This window comes from Oreochromis aureus, linkage group 23 (assembly GCF_013358895.1).
Source record: "Oreochromis aureus strain Israel breed Guangdong linkage group 23, ZZ_aureus, whole genome shotgun sequence".
NCBI classification, from domain to species: domain Eukaryota; kingdom Metazoa; phylum Chordata; class Actinopteri; order Cichliformes; family Cichlidae; genus Oreochromis; species Oreochromis aureus.
In genome coordinates, this window is record NC_052963.1 from 39,256,820 (window position 1) to 39,276,006 (window position 19,187).

The 19,187-nt window shown below is 39.3% G+C and overlaps 3 protein-coding genes and 1 long non-coding RNA gene across 7 annotated transcripts; 1 reads left to right on the forward strand and 3 right to left on the reverse strand.

Moving 5' to 3' along the window:
• Nucleotides 1–436: 436 nt before the first annotated feature.
• Nucleotides 437–5,265, reverse strand: LOC116331180 (flavin-containing monooxygenase 5-like). The gene is made up of 10 exons (XM_039606648.1): nt 5,139–5,265; nt 3,803–3,943; nt 2,801–2,989; nt 2,474–2,639; nt 1,885–2,027; nt 1,310–1,375; nt 1,064–1,211; nt 771–978; nt 587–659; nt 437–455 (listed from the first exon to the last, which is right to left on the reverse strand). The coding sequence occupies exons 2-6, from the start codon at nt 3,932–3,934 to the stop codon at nt 1,343–1,345; spliced, it is 663 nt and encodes a 220-aa protein (XP_039462582.1). The 5' UTR covers nt 3,935–3,943; nt 5,139–5,265; the 3' UTR covers nt 437–455; nt 587–659; nt 771–978; nt 1,064–1,211; nt 1,310–1,342.
• A 1,582-nt stretch (nt 5,266–6,847) lies between these two features.
• Nucleotides 6,848–13,777, reverse strand: LOC116331217 (flavin-containing monooxygenase 5-like). 2 transcript variants are annotated; one of them, XM_039607195.1, is made up of 10 exons: nt 11,840–13,777; nt 11,113–11,263; nt 10,148–10,336; nt 9,786–9,951; nt 9,491–9,633; nt 9,155–9,351; nt 8,162–8,297; nt 7,804–8,023; nt 7,530–7,602; nt 6,848–7,371 (listed from the first exon to the last, which is right to left on the reverse strand). In XM_039607195.1, the coding sequence occupies exons 1-10, from the start codon at nt 11,899–11,901 to the stop codon at nt 6,954–6,956; spliced, it is 1,755 nt and encodes a 584-aa protein (XP_039463129.1). In that variant the 5' UTR covers nt 11,902–13,777; the 3' UTR covers nt 6,848–6,953. The 2 variants fall into 2 exon arrangements, with proteins under 2 accessions (XP_039463129.1, XP_031609680.1); XM_031753820.2 differs by having other exon boundaries at nt 11,460–11,949.
• Nucleotides 8,304–9,047, forward strand: LOC120436332. The gene is made up of 2 exons (XR_005610322.1): nt 8,304–8,782; nt 8,866–9,047. It is a non-coding gene; the product is annotated as an uncharacterized LOC120436332 (long non-coding RNA).
• A 113-nt stretch (nt 13,778–13,890) lies between the features above and the next one.
• Nucleotides 13,891–18,298, reverse strand: LOC116331252 (flavin-containing monooxygenase 5-like). 3 transcript variants are annotated; one of them, XM_031753863.2, is made up of 11 exons: nt 18,200–18,298; nt 17,867–18,007; nt 17,487–17,675; nt 17,227–17,392; nt 16,986–17,128; nt 16,700–16,899; nt 16,194–16,427; nt 15,887–16,008; nt 15,740–15,812; nt 15,575–15,644; nt 13,891–15,495 (listed from the first exon to the last, which is right to left on the reverse strand). In XM_031753863.2, exons 2-11 carry the CDS (start codon nt 17,996–17,998, stop codon nt 15,118–15,120), a joined length of 1,707 nt encoding a protein of 568 aa, XP_031609723.1. In that variant the 5' UTR covers nt 17,999–18,007; nt 18,200–18,298; the 3' UTR covers nt 13,891–15,117. The 3 variants fall into 3 exon arrangements, with proteins under 3 accessions (XP_031609723.1, XP_039463130.1, XP_031609724.1); XM_039607196.1 differs by having other exon boundaries at nt 17,867–18,025; nt 18,200–18,289; XM_031753864.2 differs by lacking the exons at nt 13,891–15,495; nt 15,575–15,644; nt 15,740–15,812 and having other exon boundaries at nt 15,888–16,008; nt 16,194–16,266.
• Nucleotides 18,299–19,187: the final 889 nt, after the last annotated feature.

A 19,187-nucleotide genomic window follows, 5' to 3' on the forward strand; every position in this document is an offset into this window, starting at 1 on the left:
CCTGTTGACTGTGAATAAATGCACTGTATTCACTTAGAGCCGTGGGTGTGAGTCCTGCCTCTAAACATGACACAAATCTTTGACCCCTAAAATAATAAATACTGTAAAAGAAGAATGAAAATCATGGACTCTTAAGCTTGATACGCTAAGCAAATGCCACAAGTAGCCATAAAGTAACTGTAGAAAACATGCAGACTTATGGATCTGATTTATTAGAAATTTTATTGGAACATTTCATTACTGGCTACTGGAAGGACCACAGATTATTGGCTGAGTTATTTGCCAGAAAATAAAATTAAAAAACAAAAAGCTAAATTTTAAGCCTGGGGTCAGTCAGCAGCATCCTTGGGATGTTGGGTTGAACTCCCTGTGCACTAGCTCTGCTATTTCATCCATGTAAGCTGACATAGTCCACCTGGATGGTGTGTGAGGATGGCGGCTGACTGGTGACATACCTGCAGGGACCAAAGAGCACATTCATTCCCAGCCTGGGGTCAGTTTGAGTTGAACATAGCTGAAATGTATGCAGATCTTGGTGTGTGTGACTGGTTTTTGATAAATATGCTGAGTAAATCCACTTCATTACCTTTGAGCCATGGCCTCCTGCTTAGACTGAACATCTTTTAGCATGGCAGCTGCTGAAGGAAGCTTTATGCAGCCTGTTTGAAAGTGAACGAAGCTGTTTACTGTAGTAAAAATATCAACTCTATAAAAATTCTAAAATCCTGAGTGATGAGAAAAAGCTGAGTTAAAGAAAAAGTAAATTTTACCTTTGAAGACACGTGTAGCCCATCTGGCCTGCATCTCAGAGATGGGCATAATGGCTCCCAGTGGCTGCACTAGACCAATGATAGCCAGCGTGGGGCGTTCGAGCTCAGGAGGAAACACATATTTGTACAGAGATGCTTTGTTGTTAGACACAGAGACCACCTGTGAAGCCAGGAATGGAAAGGAAAACCGGTATCCTGTAGCAAACACCTGAAAGACAGAGACCCATGTTAGTCAAAAGTCATTTTTACTGTTCTGTATGAAGGTGAAGAAAAGTGGGTAATTCCAGACCTACCACCAGGTCAACATCTTCCACTACACTGCCATCATCAAACTCCACACTGGAACCTTGAAATCTGCGGATGTTGGGTTTGACCTGAACTGTTCCAGAGAGGATGCGGTTGGGAAGCTCGTCATTCACTGTGGGATGTTGGCTGAACACTCTGAAATAAAAAGTCAAAAACATAAAACAAATTCAGACATAAAACAATCCAGACACAAATTACTAATACATTACATTTTACACTGAAGAATCTTGTACCTGTGCTTTGGCTTTAGGTTGTACAGAGCGTGATCAAATTTTTTGTTGAGCCGGCTCTCTCTCAGACTACAGAAAACACCAAAGGGAAGAATTTTTCTTAGGAAACCTGTCGCCCTGTTAAAAAACAAGTCAATGGGAATCCCGTTGTCCCAGACTCTGTTCAGAATCCATGCTCCCCTTCGAGTGCTCAGGTAAACCTTGAAAGAAGGAAATTTTTAAAAAAAAATTTATTTATATATCTATATCTAGATATAGAGATCTCTCTCTCTCTCTCTCTCTCTCTCTCTCTCTCTCTCTCTCTCTCTCTCTCTCTCTCTCTCTCTCTATATATATATATATATCTCTATCTCTATATCTATATATATAAAAAATCAGCAAGTTTTGCTGTTACGTCTCCTTTTATGTCCACATCCATGTGTCACAGGTCACTGCTTGTACAGTATTTAAACTGTATTCAGCCTAAAACTGTGAGAATGGTGAAGCTTAACATGAAATGATTTTTCTCACCAAGTATGTTAAATAGTCAATCGGTTCAGACACATTTTACTCTAATGATGCGACCAACTCATTCCAACCTGCTTGGTGACTCTACTCAGTTCCACTGCTATGTCTCCTCCAGAGTTTCCAATTCCAATCACCACGACCTTTTTATTCCTCCACTCCTCAGGAGTCTTGTAGTCTCTGCTGTGGAAATACTTCCCCGTGAAAGTTTCAATGCCTGAAGAAAATAAGACAGACTTATGGTGGGTAGACACAATGTTTCAATACTTCTGCCATAAAAAGCCTGATCTATAGTTGAAGACACACAAAAGTTTCAGTCATGCTTTGTTGAAGGTTGATTAGTTCTGTCCCTTGAGTCAACTATAAGATAAGAATAACTTTCCTTTTTGATAAAGCATACAGTTAGAGTTGGATCAGGTGACCCAAAATCCTCCCTTAGTTATGCTGCAATAGGTCTAGGCTGCTCAGGGATTCCTATGATGCATTGTGTGTTTCTTCATCAATCATTTTTTTCACTTACTATGTGTTAATACACCTCTCTGCATTTTGCAGTTATTATTAATCTCTGGCTCTCTTCCACAGCATTTCTTTGTCCTGTCTTCATCCACTCACTCCCAAACTGATATTGAATTGAATACTGACAGCTTGTAGGCCAAGGTTTACCTGGAAAGTCATGAAGAGGCATGTTGGGGTAGCAGTGATGTCCAATACAGATCATCACAGCTTCAAAAATGTGCTTCTCTTTCTTGCCATCCTTGTTCTCTGTTTCAACAACCCACTCGCCTGAATGAGAAAAATCTGATTTCTGCTTCACCTGCAAGACTTTGGTCTGGACAATTGAAAGACAGACGCAGGTGATAGTACAACCTGAATTATTCAGTTACTAACATTTATTATTAAGAAATTGTTTTACTAATCAGCATTTAATTTTATTTATTTTTTAATTATGTGATACAATTTACCATTTCAGACATCATAAAGCATTCTTACATTAAAGCGTATGTGCTTGGTGAGCTGGAAGTGGTCAGCATACAGCCGAAAGTAGTCCATGATGAGGGAGTTGTGCATGTAGTTTGGGAAGTGTGCAGGGATGGGAAAGTCACTGAAACACATCATCTCCTTTGAGGTGTTGATGATGACAGAGTGGTAGATGCTGGCCCTGTCTGGCTCTGGATTCTCCTAAAGGGGGAAAAGTTTTAAAAAAAGATAATTGAGCTGAAGCACCATTACTCTTTCAATGCTCATCATAGGCTTGAGCACAGTTTTATTGCATTTGTAGTTCATTTATATCTATGTTATTAAATATTGTACTTTGTTTTTCACGCTATTTATTTTAGAGTATAAATCTACCAATATAATCTGCTGTATTATTGATAAAACTACTTTATAGTGCATAAGGTGACATATACTTCATATAACACTTGCTGTTGGAGACTTAATTACTTCAATAATATCTACAGTATTGTGCACAAATCTTGAGCCATCCATTTATATTTTGCTGGAAAGGAACCAGACATAATTTTTTAAAGTGGTCTTGAGTGCTGCTTCTCCAGGCTTTCTGGAGGTTTTTGAGATTTTCTTTAGACATCGGCTGTTTTTTCAGTCAGTTTTAGTTTGGCTCTTGTACCTGATGATTTTCAAAATGAAAATTTAAAATTGAGATGCTGAGATGTTCTGCTGTGTGAAGTGCAATTTTAAAATTTGATGGCAGCAACACTACTCAAAAAAAGTTGTAGCGCTTTTATACCTTTCCACATTGATTAAGATGCCAGATGGTCCCTCACATTTTTAGTCCAGAAGATAGGCACCCATGTTTTCTAAAAAGGGTTTCAAATTTAGATTTTTTTTTGTACTTTTTGTACTTTTTTTTGTACTTAGAAATCTCCAATTTAAATAAACCTGTTGCCAATTAACCCAATTAGTTTTAAAGTGCTCATCCAGATGTTTCTTTTTATTAAAACTTAATTAATCTAGTAAAAGGAAAGCACCCACCTTAAACCTCCACAGACCACCAATAGCATCACTGCTTTCGAAGCAGACAGGCTCCAGCCCCTCATCCAAACAGCACTTGATACAGGCCAGACCTGAAGCCCCTCCACCAATCACTGCCACACGATGGGTCATACTGCAGCTCTGCGAAGGAGACGTCAGATTGGCTCAAAAAATGTTTGGCTGCAGTTCTTAACAGTAAAGAGCTGTACACAACAAGTAGCTACTTTCAGAAGAAAAAGCAAAAACTGAAACAGACTTTTAACCAGATGTAGAAATTTTTATTTAGATCAGTGGTATCTGAATTAGTAGGATTTATAGAAACCCAGCAGATATGAACTGAGTTTCAAAGTTTTGTCTTTTTGAATTTCTGCATAATTTTTCAGCAGCACTCTGTCAAAGGAAAAAACCTTAGAGAAGCAAAAAACACAAACTCAATTTATGGCATGTACATGGGCGAGGCTTACTGCGTGGCAAGACACAGGCAAGTCGCGCAGAGCCTCAGTCCCTTCTTTATTTTATAGCAGAGAATAGATTACACAGCATCTCTAGGTGGAGCATACGTAATAGAAAAACATCTCTAGATATGGTTATCGCATGAGTGGCCGTTATCCATAAGACAAGAGGAACTAGTATCTTTTGTCATATCAGCTTCAGGTTGGAACTGTCTCTGCCTGAGAGTGTGTTACTTTGTAACTTCCTCACGCATGCTTCTGTTCCTTAATCTGTAGGCTGCAGGCACATCATGTTCTCACAAGAAATTATACTTAAGCAAAATAAAAGTTATCAAAATAAGTAAATGTAAAAATCTCTTAACACACTCACATAAAGATTTTCATATAGCATTTAAAACTCTTTTGGAGCCATAATCATGTCAAAATGCACTGTTACTGTCACAGCTATCAACAACTGCAGGTTTATATTGTGTCATAACTCAGCTGGATAAAATCGTGGGCTCTGCTGGAGTCTCAGTCCAGTCAGGACCTCACAGTTGTTTTTCACAGAAGAGTTTACCCTAACAGAACACTGATTGTTCTTTGGCCTCTGGTCACTGATCATCCTCAGTTACCAAATCTTTCCCTCGACCAGGGGTAGGCAAATCCAGGCCGACAAAAAACTAAATAGCAATGAAATCAAAGACTGTATAATAATTTCAAATACAAAACACTGGGTCCGTGTCCAGGACCGTGACTGTTAAACATAAGCAAGGCTACTAATAAATAGCCAATAGGCTACTGCCTGCAGGAGTGGTAGCCTACATACATTACCAAGTGCTGTAAACATCACTCTTGATTCTGCAACACTGATTCTGAACTCAAATGTTATACAAGGTTCTTACCTCTGGTACACTGAAGAAAAAAATAATTTTTGTGTTGCCTGCAGCCTAGTAGTAGTTGGAGTGAGAGCTGTGCAAGTAGGGTGCTAATCATTGATTCCAAAGCAAGCAAGCCCCTTGGACATCCGAGGAGAGTAAATATGACAGAATGAGACTGAAATGAACTCTGAACTCATCATCTCTGGACTGGTCCAACTACAATGACTGAAGCTAACTCTGTGGCTAATTGCAAGGGGTATCGTGTCCACGCTAGTTTAGTATTTCTTTTAACTATTTACTGTTATTATTTACTTATTTACTGTTACTTATGCTTATGTTGGTTGTTGCTTTATTTTTGCTTTTTTTTTCAGCAGGTGATCAAACAGATTTTCAGTGTCTTTTCTCTCTACCCCTCTTCTCCTCCATTTTTCTTTCCTCTCCTTCTGTTAACTCTCTTCCCAACTTTTCTTTCCTTCTTCTTATTCTTCCCCGTCACCTACTCCCATTATAATAACTTAAAATAATAAATAAAAAACTTAAATAAACCATTAGCAAAAGCCGTAATGGCATTTTTCTTGGCCTTCAGACAATAATTCAGATTGCTACAGTACAGGACCGGCAAAAAAAAGCATTTCTTTTAATTGTAATTGTAATGTACTGTGTTTTAAGTGGGATTTCATCTGTTTGTGTGTGCGTATTCAGATCTGTGCTTAAGTTCTGATTCTGGCTGTTTTTTGTTTTTTTAAACACGTGACTTTTGCTACACTTGCACAGCCACAGTTCTGTGCAGTGATTTGTATTGGTGTGGATTGGTTTGTCTGTAAGTGGATGATTCCTTGACCCTGCGGCTCAGGCTCATAGGATCAGGCTTTCGCTTATGCTCAGTATGTACCACCAGGGGGCGTATTACTCAGTCTTCATTTTGCAGATTGAAGTGGACACTTATCTGTACTAACAATATTTAATGATTATCCATTCCTATAGATAAAAGACTTTCTTATGGTTCCACAAGTTGGATAACAAATGTTCAGTTTCTGGTGAACTTTAGTGCGCTTTCCTTTACTGTGAGGAAAATGTTGTGCCACGCTGGTCTGTGTATAGCAGCTAATCGCTGACATCTATTGACTAGCTCATGCTGCTGCATTTTGATTTGTCAGTGATATTAATATCAATCTTGAGAATTTTTTGAGCTTGTACGAATTGTTTTCTGGTTGTTGCACCCACAATGGTCTGCTGCTGTGGCCCCTTTGCTTCAATGTGTTTTTGTATACTCATTGATGATCTTCTGAATACCTTAGTTGTAATGTATGGTTAACATTTTTCTCTTTTTTGGACCATTCTCTAAAAACTCAGGAGGCGACTTGTGGGAAAATCCCACAGATCAGCAGTTTCTGAAATACCGGAAATGCCACCAACAACCACACGCAAGCCACATTCAGTCAGTTCAATCAACTTTTATCTCCATTCTGATGCTCGGGTTGAACTTCAACATGTTGTCTTAACAATGTCTGAAGGCTTAAATGCATTGAGTTTTCTGTAACTAACAAACTGGCCAGTGAGTGCATATGTTTAACTCTAGCAACTTTGTTTGAACCATACCATATAAAATTAATCATTGAAAATAATTTTCTGCTGCCAGTATTAAACAGTGACTCAAACTTTCTGTAGATAGGCATGATGCAAAAAAGCAACAGTTACCAAAAACCACACCACAAAAAACAAACACAATTGTGCAGATTTAACAAATCCAGTTTATTTTAATAATATATTTTTTAAATTTCTTATTCAGCTTGGCAAGTTACGCACTGTAAAAACAATCTCTGCCTACATCTCCTTCATTCACCCTGCAAATAACTGAAGAGATCTGGGGAACGAAGAAGCAGAGAAGTAAGAGGCAAAGTGGAGCTTATTGTAGAAGATGCAACACAACAGAGTAGCACCTGAGAGAAACATTATTATGCTCAGTTTAGAAGAATGTGTGACGTCTGGCTTTGGTTCTGTTACCACTCTGGTCTTAAAAGGCTGAAACACCCGGTCCCACTGAGTGAGGATAGCCTGACGGGCTCCAGCCCACTTTCCTGGTCCAGTCAGACGGTACTGGTACGGTGTGGAGGGTCCTAAAAAAACCTGCAGTGCCAGTGTTGGATCCTTAAAAAAGAGCCATGGTATGTTTGGCCTTACCCCCACCTCTTCAGACAGAGAGTCCAGGTAAGGGATGTAGTCCTCTTGCAGTGGGTTGCGCTCTGAGCATGCAAACCTAACAGAGAAGCAAATAAAACAACAGATGATGCTGAGAAAGCATATGATTAACCACTCTAAGCTAAGAGACTTTGTAAAAGATTCATCAAATACAAAAAATAAGGATTCTAGTGGAGATGAGCAGCTTTTTAATTTATCTTAAAAATAATTTCCTACTTCTGATACATGGCTGCCGTGTCTTTCTCAATTTCCTTCATCATGTTCTCCTCTGTGGGGAGGGCTGTTAAACCTGTCATGGAAAAAATGAGAGCAATTTTAAACACAGAGTTATTGCATGATGATGCACTGGAGCATATGCTTTAGGTTTGCATTAATAGCTATAGTGTTTTCTCAATTCAAAATATAAAGCATACATCACAGAATTCCTACTGAAACCCCTTCCATGACTTTGCACCATCAAAATATTCTCCTATACCTTTTTATGTTTTACCTTTAAACACTCTTGTAGCCCAACGTGCCTGCATCTCAGCCAGAGGGTTAATAGCACCAAAGCTATGTATGAAGCCCACCACTGCCAGTGTTGGTGAGGTCAGTGCAGGAGGGAACACATGTTTGTAGAGCTGCAGCCTATAACCACATTTAGCCTGTAGAGCTGAGGGCAGGAAAGGAAAGCTGTAGTTGTACCCTGTGGCAAACACAACCACATCTACCTGTATGACAGACAAACAACCCTGGGATTAGATGAACATGTGCATTTAAATCCCCTGTACATCATTTCAAAAATACATTATTACTGGGATATCCTATATTTTTCACATGAACAGAATAGTTGTTGAAGTGATAAACACCTTGTCTATGGTGCTTCCGTCAACAAAGACCACACTGGACCCACAGAACTCCCTCACGTTTGGTTTCACCGCAACACGACCTGAGATGATCCGAGCTGGCAAGTCATCATTCACTACAGGAATCTGTGCAAAAAAACTGAATACAGTGTTACAGGAGCTGTGTTAGTGACCCAGGCAGTTATACACAAATATCTGGTGCAAACATACAGTAGACATGCCAAGATATCAAGTCACTGTTATCTAAATAAATACATTCATACATACATAAAAATCTTTCTTTGTTCAGACTATAAACATGCTGCCCATTACACCATGTGTGTTTCAGATTCACGCTCTTTTAACAAATATATATATTTTAGTTTTGCATTTACCATTTGTTACAATTCCTTTGGAACATTTAATACATCTGTCTTGGTCTCCGTGCCTGCCCGGCCGGCCCCACAAGGCTACATGTTCTGTTTTGGTTCTCTCTCTCTCTCTCTCCCTCTCTGCCTGGGCGGAGCTCACTGCGGGCTCCCGCCCTTGGCCCACACACCTGTCATCAATCACCAGTCATCACCAGGAGCACTACTTGAGGCTGGGACACAGATCCTCTCATCGCTGGATGATTGTGCTTAACACGTTAGTGACCCTCTCAGCTCTTGTGACGTTAGCGTGTGTGAGATTAGTGACTTGGAGTAACTTGCCTTTTTCCTGTGTGTTAGTTTTCCTCCCTGGACCTGTGACCTCCCAGCTGTGTGGTTGTGTGTGAGTTGGAGTAAGAGGAGGAGACGAGTGCGCGAGCGTTTTCCCCTGGATCTTCCCTGGGACCCTTCTCCTACCCGGATTTCCCCCACTGTACATATTCTGCACTTGGTGTTGTAAATAAACTCTGTGTTGGAACTGACTACCCGCTCTGCGCTTGAGTCCCTGCACCAATTGTGACAACATCATTTTTGACGTTCTCAGCTGTGATGATGTAATTTTAATTGAAATGTTTGACCCTGCTTTTACCCATGTTTCGGTTTCAGGCCATATAATTTATGGTCCAGGGCTTGATTCAGCTTCTTCTCCAACACAGTGTTGGTCCATGAGGGGAAGAGCTTTCGTATCAGTGCGTCCATTCGAGAACTCCCGACAACATCCAGCGGAAGTCCCCCTGGCCCTACACGGCCAACAACCCATGCTCCACTTCTGGTACTGAGGTACACCTGCAGGTCATGTCAGCACAGGGAGGTTTCAGATTCACGAGTTATATTCCTTTAAGAATACAGTGCTTTCATATTCATAAACATCACTGTTCTTTTTGAATACAACATAGAAGTAAAGAAATGTAGCACAGCAGCTTACCTTCTCCGCAACCCTGCTGACATCCACAGCAATATCACCCCCAGAGTTCCCAATCCCAATGACCACCACCCTTTTCCCCTCCAGACCCTCAGCACTGCAGTATTCCCAGCTGTGGAAATATTTGCCTTGGAAACGCTCAATACCTGGAATGAGTAAAAAAAAAAAATACTGAACTTGTTGCTAAATATAAATATTTGTCAGTGATTTCAACCACCGTTGAAACATTAACACACAACAGAGTGTGTGACATCTGTTGAGTTGGAGCAAGAGCAGCTGCTGCATTTCTTAGATTTACCTGGGAAGTCTCTAAGTGGCAGGTGAGGCTGGGTGAAATGTCCAGTGCAAACCATCACGGCATCAAAATCACGGGTCTCCCTCTGACCCTCTCTGCTCTCCGTCTCCACCTCCCACTGACCCGTCACTTTAAAATTTGTCTTCTGCCTCACGCTGATCACAGTAGTCTGACACAAACACAGACACTGATAAATATTCTTCACTGACATTCATCTGCAACTTTTACAGCAAGACATTATTAACACATTATTTCGCCTGTGTAATTAAGCAGACACTTTAGAAGAGCCTATAATCTATTTGTGTTAACAAGTACAATGCTAACAATATAATTTTTGTTTATTCTTCTTTATGAAGATCACCAACCTGGAAGCGTATGTGTGGCAGCAGGTTGAACGTCTGAGCATACAGACGCAGATACAGCAGGACCTCAGAGTGGTGCATGTTGTTAGGGAGGTCAGCAGGAGGCGGGAAGTCGCTGAAAGACATCATCTCTTTGGAGCTGTTGATAATCACTGACTTATAGATGTTGGCCCGCCCCGGCTCTGGCTTCTCCTGAAGGAGGAGAACATAAAGACAAATAATCAAAAACAATACAACTTTGCTTCTATTTAAACTTTGACTTTAAGTATATTTCAACACTTTGTCAGTGTCTTACAGGTCTCTTAATCCCAGCATGTGTCTTCTCTGTTTTCACACGTTTCTGTGGGATAGTTGCCCACACACTCCAACTTTGATCCCATCTCTCTCATTCGCTCCAGTGAAATTTAAATTATTTTAAATTTTGAATGTATGTATGAGCAGTGAATTAAGGAATTCACATTACTTTAATAATGTAGCTTTTGTTAAAGTCACAAAACAGCTGGGAACAGATTCCCCACTCCACTTCAGTATCAAAATGACTGAACTGCTCTTCATTTTAACACTTGATCCATGTTAGATCAGCCAGGTAAGTACATTTTCTGGGATCTCTGCTTTAACGTTGCAGCCCTCTGCCTCACTCAGTCACACAAGTCATTCACAGCAGAACTGCATTTCTGTGTGCAGTACAGAAAAAATAGCACTGCAGATCTTTTTTGTCACATATTCCTAACAGGTTGTTTGAAATACACGATTCAAGAATTTAAAGCAACTCATTTTTACCAACTTTTTTCAAAAGCTAGTTTTTTACATTCTTTTGACAATTTCTTTTCTAAATTTTGAACTTCCATTTACGTGTCTATATATAAAAATAGAAAATTTTGCAAGAAATTATTTAACAATTTGAATGTTAAGCTTAACTTCAATATACTCTCACATATATCTCCAAAACAAACCCCCTTGTTTCCCACCTTAAATCTCCAAAGACCTCCAATGTCATCGCTGCTTTCAAAGCATGTGGGCTCCAGACCTTCGTCCAGACAGCCTTTGATGCTCGTCAGTCCTGAGGGTCCTGCACCGATCACTGCCACTCTCTGGACCATGCTTGCACAGCTAACTGATCTGTTACAGACGTTTGCAGTTTGAAGAATGGTTGAGTTTTCTGTTGAGAGCATGACTGTTTCACACTCATTGTTTCTGAGTTGTTAACTTGCATGTAAGTGTGCCTTTTTTCCATTACTTGAGTCAATCAAGGAAAATTACATTAAATTCAGCAGCACACAGAGAAGTGCTGAATGAGACTGAAATGACATCTTACTTTGAAAGGCTGCAACTTTACATTTTCTTCAGTTTTCCTTCAAGAATGATTCCAATTAGATTTACTTTTTTCTTGCTGTGATTGGAATAAACAGACCTAATTTACTGTAGAGATTTTCACTTGTCAAACACAGATTAATAACATTAGTGGCAAAAAAAGGGTTCTTCCAGTGATTTTCATGCTGTTACAAGTCTTTAAATGATTTTATGTTTTGAGTTTTAAGACTGATGCTGTTAGTTCTCCATTCAAGTCAGAGGACCCCCCCTCCGAAACTTTAACAAAAACAATACAAAAAGGTGGATTAATGAAATTCCTAAAAAGTTAAGGATATTAGCAAATAAAAATAAAGTCACCACAAACTAAAGATATGTCAGCCTTACCTCTTCTTCACAGGGAGAGAGGAAGAATGGATTCCTGTCCTCCTGTTTAAGTAATCAGTCATATTTTAACAGACAAGGCAGGCTGATCATTGAGTGGAACAAGAGTCAATAAACCAAGTTAATAAATGAAGACAAAAATTATAGAAAAACGTGTACTTTTTTCTCTTTTTTGTAATTAAACAAACACCACAGATCTGCTTCCTTGTACTGATATAACCGGTATTTAAGCCCCAAATGTTCTTTATCGGAGTTTTCTGGACATTGCAATGAAAATTGCAGCCTTTTCAATACACAGTCTGCAATTAGTTTCTCAAAAAGTTCCCCAAACACAGTAATAGTGGTACAGGAGGTACAGGAGGAATCACATGGTTAGGTGGCATATGTGACAAGTATGAAAATATAAATAATGTAATATAGTAATGTTCAAATTGCCAAATAAAGCATTGTTATGAGCTAAAGTCAGTGTCTTTGAGTAACAGCAATAATTTAAATTTGAGTGGGAGGGCCTTTGTGCACGGAAGCGTCAGATTCCAAGTAAATACCAGCATTAATATCTAAGAGGTTTTCTTTAACATTAACTCTACAAACCATTAATCTACGCCTCACTGGAGCCTCAACAGATACACTGGAGTTACAAAATGCCAACTCAACCTTAAGCACGTTAGATGATTGTGTCTCCTTGCATTCACATTCTGCCCTTTTGAACTTAGTCCTTTTGGATTAGCTCTAACTTAGCAGTTTCTGGGAGGTCACAGGTCAACCATGTTGCTTGTGGGAGGTCAGCAGTTTTAACTTCTTGAGACTGTACGTGAACAACAACACACACAGGATACACTACAGGGCCTGGTTGGATTGTTCTCCATAAACAGAAAATGCTGGGTTTTCTATTTAGGGCCTGTGATGGCAAGCCACACATGGTAAGCTCCACACATCACCACTAGTTCCTTCACTTTAGTTTACTTTGCAGCCACTACACTTATTGTCAAATATACTGTTTCTTTATTAAATTAGTTTATTTTTTTCCATCACACCTTCCAATGTTTATATGGGGTGCACACATATCCACACTGCAAGGTCAAAGTTCTGTTTTATGTTATATTAATACATCTTTCTTTGTTTGAGTTATCTGGGGGTTTGGCTTCTCCTTCCTGGTTGGCAAAAAGTGTGAAAAAGGGCTGGGGGATCTGAAGTACTGCTGACAGCCTCATTGGACTAAACCACATGCTTCATTGTCTGCGGGGTGTTTGGAGTTTGTTTAATTGTTTTGTGTTAGTCGGTTATATGGCAGCTATTTTATTTTCCCCTTGTGTGTCATATGGTTTAGCTAAGCCAGTATTTAAGTTCCCTCGCGTCATTTCAGGAGGTCAGTTTGTCTTGTGTTTGTTTGAGGTTTTGTTAGTTGTTATTTTGAGTTTAGTTTATTGATTTGATCTCTTTTATTGGTCTGCCTGTTTAAGTTTTTGGCTTTGTCGATTATCTTTCATATTTTTGGGTCAATAAAACCCCATTTTTTGAATTAAACACCTGTGTCCTCTATGGCTTACTGCTTGGTCCCTGACAAGGCTTTTAAAATTCACCATTATCAATAGTAATACAGAATTTTTCGCAACTCCACAATAACGCATCACCATGAAAAGTCAGCATGAAAATAATCAACTGAATCAGCCGCCAGACCTGCTCTTTAGTCTCCACTTTCTACACCAGCATTATTTTTATATAAACATGCCGGTAATCTTATGCAACTAGCTCATAAGTCTTTTGTCATACTGCTACTGGGGTGAACGAATCAAAGTTTGAGGGCTACACCTTACACAGGAGAGTTAAATGAATACAGCTTAATGCAGTAGAAATATTAGGTGAAAAAAACTCCCAGGAAATTAAATCAGGTTAAGTCGCCTTAGTATTGTCTGCCTTGACTTTTACATTCACTCCTTTTCTTGTCTCTTTTGACACTTAAGGCCATATAACAGTTGACAAATGTTAGAAATTGTTATCTTTGTAATAAGACAGTTATACCCTTTTCCTAAAAACAAAAAGCTTGAAACAAAAGCTGCTTTTTAGATCATATTTTTTTTTCAGTTTTAGGCTCAAATCTGTCAAAAGAAACAATGCAAATTAAAATACTTTCTTCCAGGATGATTTTGAGTGTTCATATCCTGAACCACAAAAGAACACAGCTTTATATATAAAATAAACATTTTTTTCAGTATTTTGGACAATGTATTTATTACTTTTCATGGGTGTTTGACAAGAAGAACTGCAGGTAGAAAATGGTGCATTTCCATTTTCATATATTTTAAATGGCACACACTGCTATCATCATCAGTACCCAATGAGGTAATATGTTTTTCACAGGGTCACCGAGGGACAACCGACAACGTGTGCCACCCCTTGCATAACACTTTGCAGGTTTTCTTTTGTTCTTTACAGGCAGGTTTTCCTCCTATTTCCCCTTAATTAATTATTAATTAATTTAATACATTAATAAATTTGTCCTTGAGTCATTCAGCCATCTGTATTTGACATATAAAAATTATAATTTTCATTTCTGCCTGCTCACACATTCTTCTTGCTCTAAAAGAGGTTCATTTTTTAAGTTAACAGAAACCAAAGGTATAATCTAAAGTAAAACTTTCAAAGCAAACAATTTGATGGTGCATCTACATTTAGATATGCATTTAGTGATACATCTACACCCAGTGGACCCTGTTATGAACTGCAGGCCATTCACCATATTAAGGAGTCAATCAAAATACAAATAATGCACTGTTATGTATCACTAAACATTACATTAACAAAATCTTCTGCAGTTGGTTATCATTTTCTCTACCAATATGAGCCTTGTACATATAAACTTAATTTCCTCTTTTATTTCAGACTTCCATCCGTTTGTATGAACCACATAATTTTTAAGAATCACTCCAACTGCACTGTAGTGTGCATGACTTCTCTTTTCCTTTTGCGATTGAGCATTTTAGGTTTTTTTTTTTTGGCATTTGCAGGCCTCAGTGTGAAGATTATGCAGACCTTTGGAACCGGAAGGTACTTTTACAACCGTATAATATTACATAATTGCAGCACATGATTTTTATACTACATCAAGAAAAGGAGACTCCTAATTTATCTCACTCTTTCCCTGCAGGCCAGCAGGAAATGAATGCAGAGAAATTAAAAAAAAAAGTGATTTTCTGTAATTCACAGTTTTCTTTTCCCTTTAATCCATTTTAAATAAATTTGTCATTAAAATTGTTATTATGTTAATTAAGTCAATCATTGCATTACATATCAGGATTCTGTGGTAGGCTGAACCACAACTCCCTCAGAAAAACTGTGCTTTTGTTCAGCATCTCAGTAACAGCTTCCAGGGTCGGAACGATCTTGTCTTTAGAAAAAAGCACAACTATTATTACAGTTCCTGTGAATGTGAGCATCAGTGGAGAACACAAGCCAAATTTACTGGTGTTCTCTGGTATTTCTCTGGTTCTGAACGGTTGAGCAACCCGCTCCCACTGAGTGAAGATAGCTTGTCTGGCACCAGACCAGTTTCCAGGCCCACTAAGACGATATTGATAAGGTGTGCAGGGACCAAAGAAGACCTTTGCCCAGAGCGCAGGGTCTCTCAGAAAAAGCCTCAGGAGTTTTGGTCGAACACCTACCTGTGAATAAAAATCTGTTATGAAGGATTTTTCTTCCGATTAATGTTGAAAATTTTATATATAGCTAAAGTGAACTCACTTCCCCAGCCATAAAATCCAGATATGGGATGTAATCAACCTGTAGAACAGCCTGGCGTGGACAGGGATAGCTGAGAAAGAAATATTTTCTTGTATCATTAACAGGACTTAATGGGAATAAATAATCAACCAGGGCCATTTAATAACTTTAAAAAATGATGTGTACCTTTGCATGTTTCTCCTCCTCTCAGACTCAATGACATCCAGCATTTTCTCTTTGGGTGGAAGACGACTCTGACCTTAAAGATATGATGTATCAGCTACTATTTCCCCAAACCCCGTGTAAGCTTGTGTGTTTGTTTGAAGAGTTTACCTAAAAAGACCTTAACAGCCCAGCGAGCCTGCATTTCCACTGTAGGCATGATTGGACCTTTTGCTTGGAAAAGTCCCATGACAGCCAGTGTGGGAGGATGCAGGGATGGAGGAAACACTCTCCTAAAACATGAAAAATAAAACCATGTGGTGGTACTTTAAGAACTTTAATATGATAGCACAGTAAAAGTTGCCTGCAGCACCAAAAAAAACAGTATCATGTATGATTCAAACTTTAATCTCTAGACTTTACATTTGAGAGGATACCCACGCAAGTCAGTGATCCACTCTGTCCACCATGAACTTACTTGTACAGTGTCACCTCTTCATATGGTCCTTCTGACAGAGTTGATGGTAGGAATGGGAACTTTCCAATGTAACCTGTGCAAAACACCACAGCATCAATGTTCTCCTCCACCGTGCCGTCTTCAAATACAACTCTAGAGTCCTTGAACCCTTCCAGATTGTGCTTCATGACTATTGCCCCCTGAAGGATTCGCCCTGGGAGATCGTCATTGATTATAGGCTTTCTCTCCATTAGTCTGTGAAAGAAGTAAAGTAGTGACCTCTCTGTTGCTACAGATGCTGTTGTCTAATTGTCAGCTCATGGCATGCTGGTGCTGAGGAAATTGTGAGTAAAACTCGAGAAAAACTTATGTCAGACAAGAAACAATATCGAAATAATTCTGATTAATTTTCATCTTTATTAGGTAGGAATTAAACTTGTAAGTGTCTTTCAGGTTTGAGAGGATTGTGTGGTCTTTTTTAAAGGTCTGTGAAGTTGTGACGACTATTTCAAAAGCACGTACATTACCTGTGTTTGGGTTTTAGACCATACAATCTGTGGTCATATTTATTGTTCAGTGCTCTCTCTGCTACCCAGTTGACCAAAGTCTTGGGGAGCAACTGGAAGAGGACATTGTTTATCCGTTTGATTACTGCTATGTCGAGAGGAACGCCATTGGTGGACATCCTGCCCATCACCCAGGCCCCTTGACGTGTACTGAGAAAGGTCTGTTGATACAAAAGCGGTACAGTCAACATTTGATCATCTCTCTCAGTCCCGTTCCTCAGTGACAAACCAAACATTTGCATTTCACCTTCTCGGCCGATCTGCTAATCTCCACAGCAATATCACCTCCAGAATTGCCAATGCCGACCACCACCACCCTTTTTCCTGTGAAGGCATCTGCATCTTTATATTCCCAGCTGTGAAGACACCTGCCAGAAAAAGTTTCATGCCCTGGAGGAATACAGATTTTGCTACAGTCACAAGGAAAACATTTTTTCCAAGAATGTCATGATTTAAATACTATTACTCTATGATGTCCATTTATTTACCTTGAAAGTCAGACAATGGTAATGTTGGATGGGTGTAGTGACCTGAGCACACCAGAACAGCATCAAAGATGTGCCTCTCTTCCTGTCCGTTCTTGTTTATGGTCACTACTTCCCATTGGCCGGATAGAGAGAAATCCGTCCTTTGCAAAACACTCCTCACTGTGGTCTGAGGTGTGCACGCCCACATTCACAGAAAAATATACATTAATATCAAGAACACTGCTTTCATAGAAGACTTGGCCTGATGAGATGGCATCTACCTGAAAATTAATGTATCTAAGCAGGTCAAAGTGTTCAGCGTAGAGCCTCAAGTACTGCAGAAGCTGTGAGTTATGCATGAAGTTGGGATAGTCAGCAGGCATTGGAAAATCACTGAAGCACATCATTTCTTTGGAGGTATTGACCACCAAGGACCGGTAGATGCTGGTTCGCTCTGGCTCAGGTGTCTCCTGTTGACACACATAAAAACAAGAACAAAGCAGGTAAAAACATCTCTCTGCAACCATTTTACACTTTAATGCAGTGTTTATAATGATTGTTGTGGATAAGCTAAACCCTTTCTCCATATACAGTAATAACAGGATTTAACAACAGCAAGAACAATCATCAGACTTTGTAATGTGGTTGTGCCCCCACTTACTCTAAAATTCCACAAGCCGCCAATGTCATCACTGCTTTCAAAGCAGACGGGTTCGAGCCCCTCATCCACACAGATCTTGATACAGGCCAAACCAGAACTGCCTGCTCCAACTACTGCCACACGTCGAACCATTGCTGAACACTTGGGTATGGAAAGACACTGCAAATCAGACATGTTTCATGCACAAACACGAGACTTCATGCAAATTTTTATGTTTCTTCTTCTGTCTTCCATAATCAACTACCTCAAAAGTAGTAAAATTGTAAGCTGTACACTATGTGCACAAAAGTAGGCCATTGTTACAAGTTTGAAAGACATGTCAGTTGTTCTCACCTTCTTCAGTTATATGCTTGTCGGTCCTGTTTAGCCACTGTCGGGCGTTAAGCGGTGTGTGAAAGTGTGAAAGCTCCCATGACCTAAACTCTTGTTGTGCAACCAGTTAAAAAGTATGCCAGAGGAGGGACTTTAACCCTCCTCTTCAAATACTCTATAGAGGAGTGCTGGAATGAGTAAAAGAGGTGCTTCTTATTAGAACCCACATGAGGTGAAGACGTAGTTTCTCAAATCTGTTCATTTTTGCATTGTTGCATCTGGATCATATGTGACGTAGTGTGTGTCTTTTACTGTGGTTTTTATCCAAATCTTTTGTAAGAGTGTGACATCTTTCAATTTGAGGATCTTTGAAGATCCTTCTGCAGGCTTCCCTCTGTATCAATGGCTCTGTTCTGAATGGCTTGATCCTTGGGCTTGCCTATCGATGTGTTTGCTGCTGATTGGCTCTTCTAAGAAATCCTGCTGTTTAAAAGTTCGGGTTTCTATATTACTCTCCTGACTGCAACTTGGCCCAGACCTCCAAACCCTGCTATACTCTTTCTGTTATAGAGAAGTCTCTTTAGGCTCAGTGTTTGTTAGTGTGGTTTGTATTAAGTGTTCTATCATATAAATATATAAATTTGTTATCATATATAAGGGCTGAACTGCTTCTTTCCTTCTTTTTCTTTTTTTTAAATACTGTTTTCTCTTGATTTACATATTATAGGAAGTAAGATCCAGGAGTCTAGTTTGTTGTACTTAGGGATCAGGTATCACTGGGGTTTGTACCACAAAGAAGGTTTGTACTGTAGTCACTAAGACTGAAGTGGAGATGCTATCTTGTCTAGTCTAATATCAGACTAAAAGGAAAGCTGGCCAAAAAGCAGACTGTATAAGTTACCAGACTTATTCAGTATTCAGTAATTCCTGGGAGAATCTGTTGGATAATAATTGTTGTGTTAGTCATTCTTAGTAATGTTTAGATTTGTGTATGGTCCCTTTCAAAATA